Here is a 23,257-nt window from a genome sequence, read left to right as displayed (position 1 = left end):
TAAAATATTTTTCGTGAAAATTTATTCATTAATATAATTTTAGACATTAGAACGCTAGAAGTTAAAGAAATTTCTCATAATGTCAAAATAAAGGACAATATTTGAATTTAAAAGATAATATTTGAAAATAATGACAAAATTTAAATATAACGATTAAATATAACGTACACATCGCAGAAAAAGTGATTCTTTACTCGTTAACATAGACAATGCGTCATTATCTTCATTACCGGTGTATTTTTATCGCGTTAATTGTATTCGTTTGAGTTTAATGATCTTCATATCGAGAGAAGATATATTAATTATGTCTATAATATTGCGAAGAATCCAATAATCGTTACCTTCCAAGATAAGCATGGAGAGAGATTTAAGTAAAATTTATAATATTCTAATGCTTTTTTTATTGCTAGTGCAATATGTAGAAAAGAAATTTCCTTATTGTTAGTAGATAAGAGCATTTACGCACATAATAACGCATCACAACGTATGCGATCATACGTTTATTCGTGACATCCTCATAGACTAAATTAATTTTACCATTAATCTTTCGTATACTTTTGCATTGTAGCGTAGAAGAAGGTTTACAATAGCGGTTTCCAGTAATAACATTTCACGAATACAAAATTATCGAAGGATTATGAATAATGTAAAACACATAATTAAAGCATGCAAAATGCTGACCCATCTCTTCGTTGTTTTTGCTAAATTTTTACAATCATGTGTAAGGCATGACTCGATGTGACCAAGAAAAATTAATTGGTAACAATACAACTTTACAAAGAGAATAAAATCTTATGCAAATAATTTTATAATGAAATTTACAAGAAATCATTATCTTTTGTTCTTTTATTATTATATTTTTACTGTCTTTTTTAATATTTGGCTAATTTGTCATGAAGCTTCCACAGTTTATTTGTTAGATTAATTTGCGAATTGAATTTTATTGAAAATTTGATCGAGGATTATTATTTATCCGTTTTAACTCACATTGTTGAATAGAATATTGTAATAAACTTTAAATGTTTCCATCGAAGAATTGTTTTGAAAATCTATATGAACAGCGATGTATGTGTATTTTTCTTCGCAATCAAAAATATTTTTGCTTTTCTTCTTTGATAAAAGCAATACGGATTTGTATTGCTCGTTGTTAAATAAATATTATTTGCTTTTAAATAAAATAATTTAACAGAAACAAGTGTGTTTATGTAGCTACTATAAATTGCTACGTAATATTACATCGGCATATTTGCTATGCAATTTCGATGTTTGTCAGCTTTCATATTTTTTTATTTGTCGATATAAAAAATATAATTTGTTGCAAAAGATGTTGCATGATATTAATTATATGTTTTAAAACCATAATAACAAATTATTTTTTAATTAAGACATCATACCATTAATAATTTTTTAATTAAAATTATTGAAAATGATAAGATTTCTATAAATAAAACTTTCGTTCCGGTAATGCAAAAGTCTCATTATCTTCATAAATGTAGGTACATTAATTTAAAAAAGATTTGGTTACAATTTAATATCTTTAATAGTGTTGTGCGTGTGAATATGTGTGTTAGGTTAAAATTAACATTGGGCATTACAGAGTTCTCTTTCTAGGAATAAGTGCAGACTATACGAAAGAAATATTAATAGATACCAGTTGGTAGATACTAGATCATTCGCAACAAGTACAAGTGACACATTGATATTCATGTTAATCAAATATTTATCTTATAGACCGTATATACCGCGCCACTGAATTGCTTAGGCATGTCTCGATCGCCAAGTTCTCTTATTGGTAACCGATAGAACTTAAACAGAAACAATTAATCGCTATGTATGTATGTATTTGCGCCGTATCTTCGATTCATTAATATCCAGGTAGATCCATCTCCATATATGCTCCTTTCGCTCTTTATTGATTTTAATATTGAACTAGGATCAAGTCTTGATTACCTGAGTGCTTTTCAAATCGATATTGTTATATTGCTGTGTATTTAGTAAGAGGAATTAGTCACTGGGTATTTAGTAAGAGGAATTAGGCGCGTATTCGAAGCTTATTGTTAAAGCAAGTTAATCCTATCCAATACTAATATATACGATGTTGTATACATGCACGTTGCGCTCAATAATAGAATAATGGTATCTCGAAATGTTGCTGTATTTCGCTATTTATATTTGCGTTGTACATTTATTATATATTTTGTACATGTGTGTGATGATAGGGACAATATAATTATGCAATGATGATTGTACACATTTTGCTCCGCGATATATTCCATAAATCAGCTAAAATTATTTCTTAATGACGTCAAACAACGACTAATTAATGAGGCATCTGTTATTAATGTGACAAATGACTGGATACAATGGATTAGTGGGAGGTCATATAACAGTTCACACATTCCGTTCGTAGTCTCTTCCCTCTCCCTTTTCCTACTGAATGTTTGACATACATTATTTTAATTAATCTGTAATAATAATTTGTAAAAACGTGAAGTAATTCCATGTTCAATTTAATCATTAATTTAATATTGAATCAATTATTTCTGTGAAATACTAATAAGAGCTTGATATATCCATATATCGCACGGTATATTTTCTTTATTGTTGCAATTTTTAATTCTCATATTTAAATGTTTATACGTTAGAGATTTGTATATAGAGACAATATCACATATTTGGAAAACAAAAGCATCAGTAAAATAACGAACAATTGAAATATAAAGGGACCGTATCGTATAAATCGATACGATTTCATTGTATAATATTCATGTGATATTATATCATTAAAAAAAAAAGATAATTTTTAAAGCATACAGAATCTAAAGCCAAAGGGTATTTATTAGTTTTGAAATAGCTGATAAAATTATGACTTACCCCCTCCCAAAGAGTTGCAGAATTTAAGGACAAAAAGTTTTTAAGAACTGATATAGCAGTAGTGAGAAAAAATTTGAACAGTATTTCAACAAACAAATGCATTATGATCGATGGAAACAGTGTTTTAATTGAATTGGGAAACGAGTACTTAATTACTCGTATTTATAATTAATAATAATTGCTACTAATTAGTATTGCATTAGCAGTAATTATTGTTGACATTTCTGGGATCGTGTTCTTAATGCGATTACAATTCGATTTAAGCAATTAACAGAATATTCTAGGCACTTATATATTTTTCTTCGTGTAGCAGCACAGATTAGGGGCACGTCCACTTTACGGATGTTGAGATGAAAAACGGGTCGTCAGGAAGCGTTTATTTCGTTTTCTATTGCGAAAACCTATCACGTCAGTACGTAAGGGTTGAGGTTGCACGAGGGATGCTTCTGGCGAGCATCCAACTCGGCCGTGTAACCGATCCTAAACGGGTGAAGTTTTATGCAAAACCCCTTCGCTTCCTCGCACACTCGTTCAAGAACTTGCGCGTTTATTGCTCGCGTGTCACTAGAGCTACGTAAATGCCGTTCGTTGGAAGCGACTTGCACGAAGCTGGAAATTGCCCTGTATATGCTCTTGCAGTATGATGCAGTTGCAGCTGTGTCTTCGTTTTTGTGGTACCTACAGTAAGATTGTGCTTGTATCTCTCCTTAGCGAATTACGTCTCTTGTCGATAACGCGAAACAAGTTGCATTCGGTGATGCCAACATTTTTCTGCACAGGATGTAGAATCTCTGACCTCATTTCTCATGTCGAGTTCTTTGATAAATTTAAAGTCGAGAAAAATTCTGAGGAGACATCATCCGTTGCGATTTCTTTGTTGTTAAATTAAAAAAAAAAAAAAAAATTTTGCATTTTATTTTGTATTTTATTTTGCAGTTTCTGATAATGGAGCTTTTTATTAAAATTTCTGTGTTCTGTCTAATCTCTTTTAAATTAGTTTCGCTGCTGTTTTAGAAATAAAAGCTCATTACTTTCTCGAAAAAATGCACTTGCATTTTGCGTCTTGCGGTATATTGATTTTTTCACAGTATATATCATCTATTTCTAACGCGTAGAAATTCAATCTCGATAGAAAAAAGTGTTCTATATAAAGAAGAATAAATCGACGGCTCAAGTATATATTTGGACGCGCGGCATACACGCGCAGTCGATATCGGAGTAACGCATTTTTTTATTACTATATTATCGTAAAAAATAATAAATATTTTATTATTTATTATAGAATAATATATAAATCGCAATAAAACGTAATATTTGTATGATGTAGAGAGGCAGGTATTTCCGACATATTCGAAAAATTATTATTGATAGTATAAAAGAAGCTTTTCCATCTTTTCGTCTCCGAAATACGTCTCTTGAAGTACATATAGATCAATAAATCACCGCGCTTTCTAGCGTCTACGACAATCGCAAATGGTCTTTAATTCCACATATGGAGTATCAAATTTATCTCAGATTGCCTTATGTAGCATTTTTTTTACCTGGATAGATTTTGACACCTCGACATGCATTTTTGGACATCTATACCTTTTTAGTTAGATATCCCAAATTGCTTTCAAGTGACTTATAAAACAGACATAAAATGAATTTCTTGTTGTGGAATTTTGGAGCGCATAATAATTTATACAGATATATCATAAGATTATATTAGCTATATTTGATGTCTGTTTAATCCCTAATAAAATTAAAAAAAGAATGATTCAAAGAATGAATGCAAGTGAATAATTCAGTTGAGAAACTGTGTAAATGATTTGTCACTTTATTACTTTAATTCCTGTCTCATTCGACGATTTTATTTTGATATTTATTGATACACTTGTATACAGAGTATTTTTGTGCATCATGTTTGCATTTGCTCAACATTTTTAGATGCATTTTTTTTAACAAACCCATTTTATTCAGAGCTTAGCGTTTTACATTGAATTTATTTTCAGAATAAAATCTCGAGAAAAGATACAAAGGGACTTTCTAAGAAAAATTCAGAAAAGAAAGCATCTATCACGTTAATTCCACCATACTCGTATACGTAACACAGTCTGGAAAATGCAGAGCGTTAAAAATTTATAAATCAAATATTTTCCGGGCAAGGCACGCGCCACTCTTGCTCGTCTCAATTTTACACGTTAATACTTTACAGGGCATAAAAAGCTCACAGCAAGCGCGGTTAACTGCAAATTGTTAGAGTTCTGCGGTGGCAGGGGGATGAGTAAAAAAAGGGGGACCAAGAGGGAGATTTTCTCATAAAGAAAAAGGGCAGATTAGAAAGCATGGGAAAGCCTCGATAGAGGGAAAGTGCGGCAATGCGATACGAGAGGGAATGCGAAAGAGAGAAGGGTGCTGGTGGAAGTAGACTGACGGTGCGGTCGTGAGGGGGTGGTGGCGTGGAAAGGTCGCTCGCTGCGACGCTGTGCGAGAGGGCGGATGTCAGTCCACGTTCGAGCGGCCACCGGTATGGCCGTGTGAACGGATCGGCCCGCGTTTCTTCGCCACCCTTTGTGATTTTACGACAAAAGGTTGGATAAATCGCGGGGCCTAAGACGCGCGATCGTAGGTGATCTAAAAGAGAGAAAGTGCGCGCAGAAACGAGGCGTAGAGTCGACTCACAATCAGTGAGATGACCGTTGGTGCGGTGCAGCGTATCGTTAATCACTCGTCGGATGTATCGCTCGAAAGAGCTTCCTGATTGATCAATATTTAGTATCGATTTGAAATTGAACAGTGATTATCTTTTGATGCACGTATATCGAGAGGAAACCGATATCAGTTTCCTATAATTTTATATCTATAATAGTGTCAGTTTTTTTTTAACGTGATGAGTCTTGCGAAAAGATTGATTAGTGAAATTATTTCCAATACACGACAGGAATATAAATCTATGACATATTGTCAATATTTATCATGCACGATGACGACGAAAAGTATGTTAATTTTTCAAATATGCATATCGTTTTTTTTTCGTTTGACAACTTTTTATCATCGTACGTTTAGTAATTGTTAACATCAGAGTTTAATAAATATCGATAATTGAAAGATTTCTTAGAGAGTTTACAGTTACAATAGATTGGATTAATTTATTAGCATACATATGTTTATCTATTGTTAGATACGTCTGTGATTAGATTACGTCTCGGTAAGGAAGTGTATCTGGAGATGTATGTATATTCTTACCGTGATCTTATCGTGATTTATTTTGGCTAAGTCAAGGAATCGCAGAAATATGTTCACGTGTTTTGCGCGAGTTTGTTCAGCTCAATACGGCATGTATACCGCGTGATCGTTAACTTGCTATTTAGGAAACTGAGTAAGAATCTTTCCTGACTCATTCGTAAACCACGCTCTTAAATGCTTTTTATGAGATTTTATACAAAGTATTTATTTTATTTTCTCTTAAGATCTAATTAATGAAGATATGACGGTATTTATATTTCTTCGTCCGACCATACCTAGACCCGTTCTACTACGAGTTTCTGATGAACGATACTTAGATTCATTCATTTCTTTTTATTGTTAGGAAATATCATTTTTAGAGTAAAATAATGTCAGATTAAATTTTATTTTAATACAAATGAATGGGAAAACGCCATATTCGGTTTAAATAAATTGTTATGCATAATAATATAATTTAATATCTATAAATTATATTATTAGGCACGCGACGTTCGTCTTAATCGAATATAGAGTTTTCCACTTATTTGTGTTTAACATTTTATCGGTCGATTTTTATTATAATATTGTTTGTTAATTGTCAATTTATGACTTTGTTAAATTTGAAAAATTTGTATTGGAAATAGGTATGTAAATGATCATGTATCTGTATAGACATGCTAAAACTACAAGTCGTTGTATGTTTCACTCGACTAATTACATTTGATGAAACTACATATCTTTTTTATTTTATTTACTTTTTAATTAAATTTTTATTTATATTTTTATCTCTAATTAATTGCATAATTTACAACGTAAAAAAGTTATTTCATACTTTTTATTGAATAAAATTAGGTATTTTGTATTTTTCTTGCAATTCTAAAATAAATTAATTATATTCTCTGTATTTTTTGTACAATATGATTTATGAGCTTGATTTTCCAAAATTCTAAGTGTAAAATTAGCGTCTACATTGGAAAGCGGAAAAATGCGAGGTATTTAAATCTTTTAGCGCCGGAGAAAATGAGAACACGGTAAATTTATTACGACACCTTTTTAAGGTTTCTGGCGATCAAGAAAATGCTTGTACCATTTACGTGTGGAGGAAGAGTATTCTTGTTACTGTGATAATATTTCAACGTTATACTCTTCGTTCTTTATCAAAGATATAAAAATGTTATCCGACATAATAATAAATGAAGAATTATGAATAGAGGTTGAAAACGTTATCGGTATAAAATCTTTTTTTTTTTTTATTTACGAAGATAGCATGAGTAAATCTGGAAAAGCTTTTGAGAAATACATATATTATAGCATTGATCTCAAATGTACAATACATTTATCTACCATAAAAGGTCTTTGCATTGCTGATATAAACGATATGGAAAAGAAATGATTGGTACGTGCATTCTTGAACTGTTCTTTCTACTTCGTATTATGGAACGGAATTTCCTTCATTGAACTTTTCTTAGCAGGGGAAGTCGGCGGATAAACTTTCACGTTTCACAGAATTTGTCGAATTTGTTATATGCTCTTGCGTGCAAAGAAAATACGTGAAAGCCATCGTTCCTCGAAAAGGAGATACTACATTCTTTCCAGAATCATCTTTCGGATTTCAACAAACAGACAAGAATCGTCAAATCATGATTTTTTTGTGATAATAAAGCCAATAAAACTTTTTATTGCTTGCGATTCAGTGCTAGAAAATAAAAAGCGCGATCATGTAGATTTTTTTCTTCAAGATTTAGCTTTTATAGAGCTTGGGAAATGTCTTCATTTCTGGAAAAAGCTTTTCATGAACTTCATCAGTTTCTTTTTGCTCGCTATGTTTTAAAGTGTTTAGAGAATGAAATCTTTTCTATTATCTTTGTGCAGAGAATAAAGTTTTAAGAATGTTGTTTTTCAATGCATTATTTGCAAGTTTTAAGAATGATTACGCTTGTAAATGAGTATTCGGTTATTTACACTTTCATATCATTATGTAGTAATTTTTATATCAATCCACATAAGTATAATAATGAAAATAAACGATATTAATAGGAAGGTAATCTTGTACATGAAATATAAAATCTGATCTTTGAGCGATAAATCATATCTTGCAAACATTTTTTTTCTGCAAATAGCTTGCAAAGAAAATGATTTTGATTTAAATGCTTTTTTCCTTGTCCGTGATAAAAAAGGTTTTATCTTTCTTTTTCGAGCTCTGATAGCAATATCTTTGTTATCGTAGAGCTTTTTTGGATCCTTTTACGACACGGAACGTTTTTCATTTTTATTTCGCGCTGTAACTTGAATTTGCACGAACAGTTTGTAGAATATGAGTATAGAAACTTTTCATTCAATATTACATACATTTTCCAATTTTTCTATTTGAGATTATATAAAAAATTCATGCATTTGTACAAGAATTTTTTTTAGTTAAAACATCTTCCCACATAATGAAAATTTAACGCTCATATATGTAGAGGGAAGGAGAAACTAATTAGCGTAAATATTTTGGTATCTTAAACTGCAAGTACGCGAGAATAGCGTATAATGTTATGCTAATTATTCATTGTAAGCATTGTATATTCCATGAAATACATAGTAAACTAAATGTGCTTGCTAATAAAAAGCAATTACAAATGCCATTATTATATATTTTTTAGATAAATTTTACATTTTTATTTTAAAATGATCTCATGATCATTTTCTTGATATGCTAACGAAGATGATATTAGCAAAAACACTTAAGAAGCTAAGAACATATTTCACAAAAATCGCTACAGTAGAATAAGTAAAAAGAAAACAATCAGTGAAATAATAGCTTTAATAAAGCAGGATTGTAACAACAAACCGATTGGCTCCGTCTCGCTCCTTACAATGATCGAAATCTACGAACGATCAGCCGTTTTTGTTGGTGAAATACGTATCTATGGCAAATACTAAAGCTGCCAAGATCGCGAAAGAACCAGCCGCTACCGTTTGATCGCTGTATTCCTGCAGATACGCGTGAATCAGGTTACTCGAAAAATAGTCCCAGTCGCGAATTAGAATGAGGCCGGCGGTGCAACAGAGAATCGCGCCCATCGTCGAAAAAATAAGAGCCTGCAAGAGAAAAGAGTGAAAAACAGTACCTTGTCGATATAATATATTATTTAGTACGATTGTTTCATCGTCATACGTCAAGATACGCCAGATACATGAAAATTGCGACAGAGAGAAGAAAAGTTAAATTTTCGATGGAATTGTTTTTTTTTTTTTTTTTTTTTTTTTTTCAAGAAACGCGAAAAAGAATGTATAACGAAATAATAATACACATATAACTCTGAGTTTGATTTTCAGTGTTTCAGTGTATTTTGTAAATTTTCCGTGAAACATAAAAGTTAGGGAACTCCAACTTTTTTCAAGATTCCTCCCGTTTTCGTTGGCAATCGTAGATAGATTTTGTATTTTATGTCGATTTGTTGCGAATAACGTAATATTTTGGTTTTTAACTCACGGTTTTTTTAGGCAATCTTTCGCCTAAGAGGTGGCTCATAATAAGAACTGCATTTATGAAAATATAACCACACACTGCCACGTGAAATATCGCTATGTGATGTATATCAGTTGGTCGAAACTGATTCTGTTGAAATGGTCCTGTCACTAATCCCGTTGCAATGACACAGAGAACCTGTAACGCATTTAATTATTATATTTTGTGCAAAAAAAGAACTTGGTAGAAACATTCGAGATAAGCAATCTCTTAAAACAATCACGAAATGCTAACTCAAATCATAATATAACGATTATTTCAGTTGTGTTTAATAGAATAATTAGCTTTACAACTGTTATAAAATTCTTTAATATAATAAGATCGTATCCTTATTGTTTTTTCACTGAATCTAAAAATTGATAAGCAAATCATATTAAAGAATCTTTCAGAGTTGCAAAGCTGTTTTTTTTTTTTTGTTGGACGCAACTATTGCTCTCAAAAACGTTAGATCGTTCATATAATATATTTCGAAATATGAGAATTATTATTGTTAAATCGGACATAATAATTATGAACTATTTATTAATGAGCAATTTTACCAATTCGATAATTTTGCAAAAGAACGGCGCTTCTTTAAGATATCCCTTCATTCTCGTAAGAAGACTGGGTCTAGAGCTGGTCTCCTCGGCCATTTTCAAATCGCACTTTAATAATACCTTTAGTAATACCTTTGTCAGCTCAGACGCGCAAATATAATCACGAGAAAAAAAATATTCGCCGAGACATTCGAAGTGTGACGACGTCTGTTTCCAACTACGCTGAGAAACGCTCCACCCAACTATTGACCTGTCAGTAGCTAGTGTGACACTGACTAACATTAAACCGACTAAAGTCCCCACTTCCTCGCTAAATACATTTAATGCGTAATGGCAATAGTTCTTGGTACTCAACCTTGGCGGTGGGTCTGAGATGATCTGTGCTTCGCATTTTTCAAGATGGGCCTTATCATCGCGAACACGAATGTACCAAAACGATCTTTCACTGTCAAATTGATTATCCTCAATAATGGTTTAAGATGGATAACAGTTTATTAATGTAACGAATAAACAATAAACTTGTGGTAGCGAGTCATTTTGATTTGCGCCAATAAAACATACAGCAATTGTTATTAGTGAATCTATTCTGGCAATCTAGAATAAGGATGTACATTCTCGTAAAATTTTATTACTACGATATGGTGTTAAGGATGCATGAGAGAGAGAGAGAGAGAGAGAGAGAGAGAGAGAGAGAGAGCAATAAATCCGAAGGCAGTCTAATCCGACCAAGAATTACGATCTTCGTAAAAGTACGTATCGTTGGAAATTCGGAGGAAACTTTGTCGCGCGACATTCTGTCGAGTTTCATAGTGGTGTAAAAGATAAAAGAGTAGTTATTGGCTAAAGTGGCGAGTAGAGAAATGCAGCGAATAATTTTGCATTTCATTGCATCGCGCTCAGATTGTTGCAGACGATTCCTCGTGCTATTGAGATATTGAATCATCCTTCGGATCACAGTGCTCGATTTCGACGAGAAATGCTGAGAGAAGACAGAAACTATTCATTCGTTGTCAATTCCAAGCATTTTCCTCTTGAATTTATTTAGACTATTATCTTGGAATTAAATAAGATATGTTTTGACGTACCGATTCAACAATTATATACTTATTTTCAATCGAGATTGCACACAAGGAGGAATTCTTTTATTTTACTCATTTCACCGGTATCGTTGTGTACGCGAATTCACTATTTTCGCAAGAAAAAAATCGTTTTTGTTTTACACGAAAAAAAAAAAAAAGAAGTTTTAAATTATTTCGGGGCTTTTAATAAATCTTACGGGTCTACAAACATCGGTTCTAACAGAGAAGAGCTGGCATTTATTCTACAACCGTGCATCCTTGCGATTTTAAAAGTATATTATCCGTATCTTTTACCGGATAGGAACCACGCACGAAAATATACTCAACATGTACTTGCGCTATCCACCCACGTTCATCCCATTGCTACGCTCGGCCGCTCACTTAATTTATCATAACTCCTTCCGAGTTCACTTCTCCGGCCACCGCTTCGCCTTCTTGTCCTCCCCTCGTCGCTTTTCTTCTTCTTTCCTACCATTAACGAATTCCCTACTTGCTTCCATTACTCGTCGTCTTTCTCTTTCCCCGTTCTTCGGCTTCTTCTTTGACATGTCTTGCGAGTTTCATTAGGTCGGCGCTGACAAGAGACGTTGCATCGTAGAAAATTCAACATGTCTAGCAAATTTTTATGAAATTCAATCGCAATAGCGAAGTTATGAAGAATCTTTTCTTTCGCGTACTATTTGATTGCAACAAACATCGGTAAACATATACCTATAGGCTTTCGTATCTGACTTATTTTCTTGTTTGTGCTTATTTTGTATATTATATACGAGTATAACAGATATATATTATATAATTTGACATCGTTTTATTTCTTTCATCTCCTCTTTTTCTATTGATTACCTCAATTTTTGCTTCTCTTGATAAATAAATAAGTTTCGTGTCATTTCGCAAAACTGAACATAGGAGTCTATTGTTAGGAAAAATTCGATAACTGTACTCATACCGTATTTTTTCAATTGAATGTATACAATGTAGCAACATAAAATGCATAATAAAATGTTTATAATTATCTTTTTTTATTTTGATAAAAATAAAATCTTGCATATCGTATGAGAAAGTCGCAGATAATACAGAGAGGGATATACGAAACAATTTATTGAAGTCAATTTATTTTAAGTTATTTTTATAAAAAAAATAAATTTAATTAATTAATAAAGAAAATCAATTGATATTAAATTTTTCTCATTTATTTTATTTTTATAAAAAAAATAAATTTAAAATAAAGAATTAAAAAAATGGCTTTATTCTGTAAATCTCTATAAATTTTCTATACTATACAGTTTATTATAGTTAATTTTACCGCATGGCTTCACTAAATTATGTCATTTTTACAAAGGCTTGTATGTAGAGCGCTGCTGCAACTCATGTTAGTAAAAATCGAACTTGTCGCAATGTGTTACCTCTTCTTCATAAACTACTTTAATTAAACGTCCATGTGAATTTTATCGTCGCGCAATCGCGTATCCGCATTTAATAATACCGTGATAGCAACGACGAGTTTGACAATCGTTCAGTTCTCGTTAAACGAGCGCGAACCGTATTGCCAGGTGGCTATGCGATAAAGCCGATCTCTGAAAAGCGGGTGAAATCTCCCCGCCCGCTAATTAGAGCTTTCACTCCGCTTATGGCCGGTCAACCTATATATTTTCGCGGCACAATCGATGAGCGACCGCAATTTTCTCTGTCAAATCTCCCATTCCTCGACAAGGTCGATAAGTCACACGTGATGCGGAATTTTATCAAGTACGTGCGATCGCGACCTCAAATCGAAAGTGTTCGACGAAAATGTATTCTCGCGATGTGTAGATCCGGAATATGCTACGTATTTACCAAAATAAAGAAAATAAGCACGACTTTTCCATCGTAGCGTATTTTAAAGACAGTCACTGTCAAGATGCCAGTTTCACTCATGTGAAAAGTATTTACGTTGAAGAAATTTCAGTCTTATATATTTTTAATAGTGGGACGAGAGAAAGAGCTCAAGAGAGCGCACTCGGAAAACGGATGTACACTCGTTGCCAATCATAATCTATCTTTATCAGTCTTAGTAGAAAAGAGTTTTTCGAACGTAGGCAGAATGAAAATAAAATTATATTAAATCGTGGATGAAGTTTAACTAAAAGACGAACTGTAATTTATGAAATACAATTTATATTCTTCGTGCTTAATATGTGTACGGCTAAAAACCGGTTGTGCTGGTTCAATATTGCTGGCGTAACGACTCACACTCGCTGAGAGGTAAAGGGAGCATAAAGAGATTAGAAAAGTTGGCGGTCATTAACTTGTACAACATTCGAAAGACGAATATCATTCTTGTCATCTGGCTAATTATTCACATCGGCTCCGATTTCTAAGAAGAGCCAGTTTTGTACAGCGAACGCATCTAATACCTTATCATTCGTTATTATCTTTGCTTTCATCTGATTGAACGCGATTCTATTTAGCACGACAATCTAGATTTTTATTGTTATCGTTATGTTCGCGTTAACATAATGTGTGATTGTGAATGTGATTTTTAGACTATGCTGTCAATGATAGTTGCTTTTGTCGTCCACACGCCCATAAAACCGGCTGACTGACGTCCCTATTTCACATCGGTAACGGCAATTTGTACTTTCGCGATACACTATTGCTACACACAATTACCCTTCATCTCCAATAGGATAATCTCAATAGGATAAAGTGTTTATTTTTACTCATGCATATATGTATATGTATCACTATTCCGAATGGAGACGATAATCAATCCATATTTCGATGTCATATAGACATTAGCGCAGCAACGTGTAATTTTCTTTAGAGAAACTAATCTGTTAATTGTCTTATTTATCATGTTTATTAATAATTTGTTATCACAATAATACTGTACTTATCAAAGATTTATGCACTTATTTATTAGAAATTTAGAACTTATCCGATCTGTGATAATTTCTCGAAGAAGCACACGTAATTTTATATATTTCATCGATTTTCGATGAATTTTATTCAAGACACAGTATTCAAAATTACGAGATTTTATAAAGAAATCTATAACTGAGAGTTATGTGTTTACATAAAATTAAAGTATTTTTTTTTTTATTGTAGTAGAACATTGCAGATTTTGAAGAGAATTAAAAATTTCGGTGTTCCTCATTTCTGTCACATGTGCACTAGATGTTTAATTACGAAATTAATTGTTTCATTCGTACTACGTTTGTGAAAGAGGAGATTTAGTGTTTTTCATTTGAAATACATGCGGCAATACAAACTTCTAAAGAGATTAAATTTTTGAAGCAATTATAAAAGTTTATTATTAATAATAATGAATAATTACTATAATTATCAATTTGTAATCATTAAAATGATACTTAGATAAGAAATATAATAATTTATTCTTATGTCCTTTTCTCTCTCTTTTTACTCTCGTCTCACTCTCTCTTTGCTAGATATCTGCAGTTATCGATTAGTGAACTGCAGATACAGTGTGCGTGATGCAGATGCAGCCGCATTCCGTCTCGATAAAGCGATGACTTAAGTCTTAATCGCACGCGCGGGCGTTTCTCGACGGTAATGTCTTAGCGAATGAACGCTTTTCGCGGATATGTTTGCAATGCTCGTGTAATCCAACGGAGGAACACTCGCCTTAATCTCCTAGATTTCATGGTGTGCGTGAGAACTTGATTTCATTATCCATTGTCGACACAAGTTTTCACTCTGTTGACCTCGCTCACCTCGCTGACCTCGTCGTAGGAATGTGTAACGTACCGACATCTATCAGGATTAAATCGCGCGATTAGCGATTTATAAACTGAGTTGTTTAACAGAATGACGTTGTGACGTGGGTGGAGATTATCGAAAACAGAAACTACTAAATAAAATTTTATTAATACATTATCACACAACAAATGTAACGAACATGAGTAATAAAAGTCTAACTGAATTCCACGTCAAGAAGCATCATTTTATGCGAAGCTAATTAGCGTATTAACTACATCTGTTAAATGTGACGGAATTTCAACATTATTACAAGTTTGGTTTCTGTGCTTTTGTTTAATAATTTCTTTAATCATTACATTCTTAGACGTGAAAGTTAAGAACATTCGATCTTGACGATTTTTAAGTTTCATCACAACATGTTTTATATAAATCTTTTTCATTTACTTAATATTGTAATATACTTAACTGCAGTGTTATATGAGATTGAAAATGCAATCACTTGTTAACCAAGAAGACAAGCAACTTCTTTGTACGATGTTCGTGCTTTTCTCACTTTCCGACTGGATAGAAGATATTATTTGTTAATATATTAATTATATATTTGCTGAAGATGGCTAAAACCGATAGCCGAAACATTCAAACAAACATCTCTTAATACACATTATACTATTAATGATTATATGATTATAGATTTTGCACTTCTTACCGCGCTGACTCCAAAATAGCCCCTTTAAATCTGTATTATATTTTTAATAATTTCTCGTATAATATTAACATGCCACTTTATTTATTATTGTGTACGAATTTACGACACGATTGAAATGTCTGCTCTGTGGCTAACAGCTGTTAACGATCTAATATGAGCAATACTCAGAATTGTTTCCATAATATGCAGCGTTCTCTGTTATATCGGAATTCTCGTTGCGGCAAACACCGGCAACATTCTGACTTTCGCGTCGAGAATGGTCCATGGCATAACCGCATCTGTAACGCCGAGGGTGTAGCCCATTTTTGGAATACGCGCGGACGAAGCTACATCGCATCGAAACTTTTCACCGACGAGAGACGGGGATGTCCCCAAACGAGTAAATACGTACGTATATTGCGATGTACGTACATGTGTCGTTGGAGGAAAGAAACAAATTGTGAATGTAAGATTTGGAAAAAGAAAAGGCAGTAACGAGCATGTTAACTTCATTTTGAGGGCTTTTTTAAGTATTTGATTGTGTTACATTCTTTGTCTAATATATTTTATATAATGTGTACGCTTCGAGTGTCGTAAGGTATAAAAATAATATTTAAAAAATGTGAGAGAGAGGGAGAGAGAGAGAGAGAGAGAGAGAGAGAGAGAGAGAGAGAGGAGAGAGGAGAGAGAGATTATAGAAACAACATATATCTATGTTTCTTGCTATTAATATTCAATTTTTATAGTATCATATATCATCTCAATCAATCTTAATAGCTGAAAGATGTTTTTCAAAAAAATGTGTGATAAATACACTACAGTTTTCAAAATCATTCTACACAGTTATGTGAAAATTGTTTGCCGTGTAAACTTTCATTTTGCAATCACAGACTATAGAAATTATATATGATCGAGTAAGTGTCGGTTGATCAATTAAATTTACTTCAACATAAATAGGTACTCATATTTATTTTCCGTCATAGCGTGACGTGATTGGTCGTGTTTGCATCCAGTTGCAATCGTTGCTGTAGCGTCCTTCTACTCGCAGATTCCGATTCAAGTGGGTCATCGAGCAAACGAGAACAGTTTGCATAATAATAGAGTTGATTATTCTGACAATGTTAAGATTTCATTGCCACGAGATATCATTTGTCCGCATGAATTTATTATTAACATTGAACACACGAATTGGGTAACTTTTTAATTTGGTCGTATTTTTGATTGAACGATTGATTAAATATTGGATAAAAATTGACGGTTTAAAACTATTTATATATTTATGTATTATTTATTAACGGAATTAACATTGTTAAACTATGAAATTAATATGTACTACTTTTATTGCAATTAAATTGATGAAGCCGATATGTTAATAACTAGTCAGTATTACATTACGAAGATGCGCAGAAAATGTTAAAATACAATTTCAACCAAGTTATTTTTATATTGCCAAATTAGTTTTCTTTATGAAAATGAAATAATATTTGTTAATATAACAATATTAATGAAAAAATAATATTTGGTCCAATGAAAATAATGCATATGGTCAATATTTGATAAATAAAACGTAATGGACGAACAAATTGATTTTTTGCAGCTCGGAAACAGTTATTAAAAAATCATGATTTATTCTCATTTATTTTAAAATATAATATATTCCGAGAAAATGAGCATAGAAGATTTCTTTCTTTCTTTGTGAGAGTTTAATGTTTTCCTTCATAAACAAAATCTATAAAAAATAAAATATTAAATCATTTGTGTTTTATTAATTTTTTATATAAAAATAAATTGTATACAGTACAAAATGTATTTGCTTCTGGTACACATATTTTGCAACATTGAATTTGGTGACAGTTCGTTAATAAGATCGTGACGATTTCTCTAAAATTTCAAATTTGTAGCTTATTGAATGTTTTTTTTTCTATGTACAATGTTTAGTTTATCGGAATGTACAGCATTGTTTATCGGAACGTGATACATTTCGCGCGAATGTACATATATATTACGATATGATTTAATAACATGGAATAACGATTCGCGGAATGTGCAATAATGTCATCAAGATTGGTAACGTCTCATGACGTGTCGTTCAATTTCGCTCCGAGGTCAAACGACATGTCTCGACGAGGAAGAATTTCTGCAAGCATTTAAAACACGTAGATAGTTGCAAAGACGTGAGACAAAAATACATTGATCATTTTACTTTTCTTGTACAATATAAGATCTCAGAATAATAATAGCTCATTCTCTATCTCTATTTTTAATGAACAACGAAAATAATGAATAGGCAGAAATAATTAAAAAGATTTTCTATTGTTTGAAAATTTTAAAACTCTCGAACCATTAGATCTTTTTTTTTTTAATTTTTTAATATTTTTTTATTTTTACAATTCTTCAAAATAGTGTTTATACTTCTGTACACACATAAACTGAAGAGTGATTTGAAATAATAATGTAGTATAACAGAAAAAAAGAAACAAAATATATAAATTCTCCAGCTCGAGATTGCTAAGCAAAAATTAATAATTAGAAAAGTGAAATAACACGAGCAACGTTTATTGGATCTTTAAAAATAAATTAGTTATTACAACACACAGAAAAAAATAAATTCCTAATTCACGTACATTTTTATTCTTGAATGCTATTTACTTTCATTTAAGTATAAAATGTCCTCTCCAATTATAAATGTTCACTGGCATCAATAATAAACAGATTTATGCAAAGTATACTTTATTCTGAAAATTGTATTCTTGTTTTTAAAATCATTATATATTATTTCTAACAAATTCAATCGCACTATTTACAAACTATTTATTTTTGGATTAAGAATTATAAATTTGAAAATTCGCTGGCAACAGTGTATATAAGGTTCCCTCAGTAATATCAAAATGTCGGAAGTGCATGAGTGTAGTGAGTAACGATTGGTTTTGTGAGTGAACTGTTGCATTCGCGTGGAACATATCTCTAAATGTGGTTCAATCTTTAAGAGTAGATGAAATATTCAGCTCGTCCTAATGTTTCTGTCAGTTATTGCAAATATGGGGATGCGCGAACAGCCGACTTTATCACTGCGACGTGACGAAGAGGCGCCTATACACGCGGGCGGATTTTCCGCGGCGGATTCGCGGATCTGCTACCCAAAGTTAAATGAGTGAGATGAGCAATGAACCCGTCGCGGCGAATCCGCCTGTATATGCAGCCAGCGTTCTCTACCATTGTGACGAGGTTGATCGTCTGTTTGCATCCTTATTTGCAATATGGCTAACGGTGGTAGACCGGTCTCAGCATTTCACTTGCCTTTGAGCTACATTAGTGGAAGGTATAATCCAAGTTTGATTCAGTTTTTCCTTGGGAGCTTGTACAGCCCGTGCACATTAAGAGGCATGCTCTATAAATGTGGCACTTCATTTACAAAGCTATCACTTACTGTAGCATTGGTTTCTGTCATCTTGATGTTACTGAAAAGCATACTGGGGGTTTGAAATAAGTTGACAAAAGGTATCATTGAAGAAAAAATAATGCTAATATAAGCATATTTAATGTTGAACGAGTGCAACTTTATTCTTTTAATGAAATAAAATTTGTTTTGTGAATTAAGAATAAAATTTATTTTATTTTACTATATAATTTATTGTTAATCGGAAATTCTTTCGTTTATTCTTGACGCTATTCTAAGCATAAAATATTCTTGGATTAAAGCATGCATTTCTTTAAGAATTCATTTTTTTGTGTGCATACATTAAGAGTTAGGAACAAGAATCAAAGAGAGACATTATTCATAACGTAAAATTAGATTTATTCAAAAATCCTCCGTGATTTCTGAACACATTAAAAATTACAATCACTCATTTGATTAGGATAACATAAAAGTATTAGACTCTGAATGGAACTATAATAAAAGATTTGTTTCTGAAATGTTTTGCATTAAGAACAAACACATGGCATAAATTTATAAAAAGATACGGAATGTTTATCCGAATCGTATATTTGCCTATATTTGCCTAAAATCGGTTTCAAAATAAAAATTTCGAAATAAAAATTCAATCTTGATCTCTACAGTAAAAACATATTGTATTGTAATGTTTTCTGTTTCATATGATTGCCACCTCATTTTGTCTGTCTGCGTCTGATACTACATGAAGTCTTACTTTACACATATTCATAGTTTATGCAGGATCTTTATATTTGTAAATCTGTAATTTTATTTATTTATATTTTACGATATGCATTGTTTGTTTTTGACACAGATTTAATTTTTTGACTTGGATTTTCCATTTTCTGAAGATGACATTAATAACAGAATTTTAACTTTGGAGTTTGTTTTTTCTCGCCATTCAACGACGAAATAGTCAAAGTCACTTGACAATAAGTTGACGCTATTATCAATTTTATATAACTTTATTTGTAAATCTATTGTGCTCAACCTGTGATATGACTTCATGGTTTTGATGTATTTTATCTTTCTTTCCAATGTTTTAATTATGAATCTCTTCAATATTTCTTTTTCTTATTTTTCGTATATGGAAGACTTAGTACAGTCGAAACGTTTCCGATTAATTTCTAGAAAAAAAACCTAGTTTAATTCTTAATTGTATAATAAACAAATTTATTTTTAAAGATCCAATAAACGTTGCTCGCACGTGTTACTTGATCTTTCTAATTATTAAGGAAAAAATATTTTTAAGAGCATTGAAGATAAATGCAATTAATTGCATGTCGTGTAATTACAATCGAGAAGAAATCAAGATTTTTGTCAAATATTCGAAATAATTCGAAATGTTTTAAGTCAACCCTTATTATTGATTCGCAGATGATACGCCTTTAGAGCATCCTTCGTAATATGCTTATGTGCACTTGCATGTAATAAAGTTTTCTAATACTGCTAAGTGCTTGTGTTATTTAATAAAACCCCACAAGACTGTAGTTTTATTGAGGATCAGATGAAGCCATTCTAGCTGCCAAGAAAGATGTTTCGAAACACGTCGATCGACACGGATATAATATTAACCGCGACGTCTAGTTGTATCTATTGCAACCATCGAACAGCTAATATGATATACAGTACTGACGTTTATCGTGGAAAGAAAAAGCGCTTAGCGCCAGAATGTCGATGCGTCTTTAGACGATAAATTACGCGATATGTATATACAATAACTACTTTTCTTTGTATGATGTTTTACAGCTCTGGCTGTAATCGAATTGCTGTCGTGATCGTATTGTTATCGGATTTCTTCATTTTACTGCGTAATAAAGACGTACTCGCGCGTAATATTTTAATATTAATCATTTGTATACGTGTTCTATCGCATTGTTTCCCGTGGAAAGCGCTTCGAAAGGTTCACAATTAGCTTACGTGCGTGTATCCACTTAACCATCCTTAATAATGGATCGCGCGAGATGGGAATAGCGATTACATGCAAACATATCGGTTTCGCAACGAGTCACGTTTCCGTTCCGAGCGTTCCGCCGCATGCTCGTATGTTGCACGTGCACTTAAGCGACTTCGTCGCGGCAGCGCGCCGACTAATCGCGCAGGACAGATCGATCGACCTTACGGAGGCGACAAAGACACGTGGAAGCCGACATACCCACATTCGACGGTCGGGCACGCCTTGAAAACGTGCCTAAACCGTGAAGAATTCCGCGACGGCGAGTTATTGAGTTTTCGCGTGGGCTGCGGCCGAATAAGAGAACAGGAAGAGAAAAGCCGGCACGACGAAGCGGTCGCGTGAGACCGCGTTTCTTTTTCCTCTCCGTCGAGAGCGAGATCCAGCGCTAATCAAGGATAGGTTTACGACAGGCACGTCTGAGTACGCGATCTATAAATCTAGTCCACATGAAAGCTGTCGTCTCTTACTGTACCGAACGTAACCCGAACGGCACGATTTTATAGTCGAGTGTTATCTATTGGAACGCGTTTTTCTTTTATTTTCTTCTTTTTTTTTTTTTTTTTAAATAATATGCCGTAAACGTAGGCGGTCGTGCGACGTAGGCGCGGTTGCGAACACGCGGAACGAAATACCGCAACGGAATTCATCCCTACGACAGTTTTCACGCCAGCGACCGTATCTTAAGCTATCATTTCGATATATCCGCCATCCAATCTCGTTATCGCGTGCAGAATATTCCTTGGAAAGTATTCGCCATAACTGGACATAATAATAGGATAGGCAATCTAATGTTGATAATCTTCGATAAATCCCTTCTATTTACCGATCGTGTACAGAAAGTCCTGAGACGGTGATGCGCTCTGATTTCTATAACATAAACGCATTATGCGTGTGGGCTATGGATTTCCGTGCCAGTTTTCTCTGGTGGTTGAAAAGGCCAAAACATGTTTCAGCTCGGTAGATTGTTGATATACAATCGATTTCGACTACGCGTCCCGTTATTACGATCTATTAGTTGAGAGAAATCGCGCTTTTGTATCTATAGACCGAAAAGAAAAGTCTGTCCCATGGCTATCAATTTGTCACATTAATTTCCTTTATTGAATGCCAATTTATATGGTCTACTAGGCGTGTAAACATGAAAAAAAATTTTTAAGCGAACAAGATATTTATCACCGCTTAATTCTCGATATGTTGAGACATGATCAATTTCTCTCATCCTTCTCTTTCACGTTTTTCTTATATTCACTATAACCATCGATCATACGACTTTCATTAATGAATAGTAGTCATTAATGATGCTTTGATTATTAGCTACGCTTAATACATATTTCTATCTTCAAATTTTAGGCTAATTTCAGCCATTTCGAGACCGTAAATTGAATTTTCCCTACTTTAGAAAGATAGATGGTCTCAATTATATAAATTTACAATTCATTTAAAAAACGCAATTTATTTGATATTACAAATAAATAATTAATTTAGATATCATTATAGATATAATTATCATTTTTTTAGATATAATTTAGATATAATTATACAAAATTATATTTAGCTGATTATATACGCATGAAATATGATGCTTTCATTACTTTATTGATAGAATAAGAGAAGAGAAAAAGGGATCTTTGGATGTGTGTTACATCTCTCAAAATTAAATTTAACAAAGGGAAATTATTATTCTAATATATTATAAATACATTTAATATTGCGCGATAAATAATTAATGTTTAAGTCTAAATTGTGAAATGACTGAACGAGGGTGTAACGTTAGAAAGGATCTATGGCCAAGAGCACTCTTACATTTTTATGTACCTTACGAGAAAAGGCTATTTAGAAAGCCGTTAAGTCGATAGAATTTCCAAGCTACTTTCGTGCGTAGTCACTTCGTGATTTCGCTGTCACTCGAGATTTATCGATCGCCTAAGTACACGCAATGGAGGATGCAGTGCTTACTAATATGAACAGGAACATTATTTATATAGTGCCATCACAAAGAGCCATCGATATCCGATTGAGAAAGTGCGCTTCTTGAGAACTCTCCAAGTGCATTCAATTACACACATCCAATTGTCTGATTATATGTATGTATGCGAGATACATAAATTTCATATCGATTTTCGCATTGGTTTTCGGAGAAAGATAATATGTTTTTGAACATTAAAGACTGTTGAAATACTCGATTATCATTTCAATAATATGTTTTCTTGCGATTTATATTTTTATTACGTAATATACATATATATGTATAAAGTCTGTTTCTTAAATTTTCT

At 32.6% G+C, this 23,257-nt stretch overlaps 2 protein-coding genes across 2 annotated transcripts in view; one reads left to right on the top strand and one right to left on the bottom strand.

Annotated features, from left to right (window-relative positions):
* Window positions 1-23,257, top strand: part of LOC108751765 (SUN domain-containing ossification factor) — a 42,060-nt gene that overhangs the window by 3,663 nt on the left and 15,140 nt on the right. The window lies entirely within an intron of this gene.
* On the bottom strand, window positions 8,733-10,392 carry LOC108751766. Its single transcript, XM_018492162.1, has 3 exons — window positions 10,135-10,392; window positions 9,560-9,733; window positions 8,733-9,165 (listed from the first exon to the last, which is right to left on the bottom strand). The coding sequence occupies exons 1-3, from the start codon at window positions 10,225-10,227 to the stop codon at window positions 8,962-8,964; spliced, it is 471 nt and encodes a 156-aa protein (XP_018347664.1). The 5' UTR covers window positions 10,228-10,392; the 3' UTR covers window positions 8,733-8,961.

The sequence above is a fragment of the Trachymyrmex septentrionalis genome, unplaced genomic scaffold, assembly GCF_001594115.1.
Source record: "Trachymyrmex septentrionalis isolate Tsep2-gDNA-1 unplaced genomic scaffold, Tsep1.0 scaffold51, whole genome shotgun sequence".
Taxonomy (NCBI): domain Eukaryota; kingdom Metazoa; phylum Arthropoda; class Insecta; order Hymenoptera; family Formicidae; genus Trachymyrmex; species Trachymyrmex septentrionalis.
Note: the sequence above shows the minus strand (reverse complement) of the source record. Positions and strands in the feature narration are given on the sequence as shown.

Excerpts from the sequence above, each read along its gene's own strand:
- LOC108751766 (XM_018492162.1), bottom strand. The coding sequence starts at position 10,227 with ATGGCCGAGGAGACCAGCTCTAGACCCAGTCTTCTTACGAGAATGAAG. Across the intron at positions 9,734-10,134 it reads TTTGCAAAATTATCGAATTG|GTTCTCTGTGTCATTGCAAC; the intron begins GTAAAATTGCTC and ends AATGCGTTACAG. Across the intron at positions 9,166-9,559 it reads AAAGATTGCCTAAAAAAACC|GCTCTTATTTTTTCGACGAT; the intron begins GTGAGTTAAAAA and ends TTTCTCTTGCAG.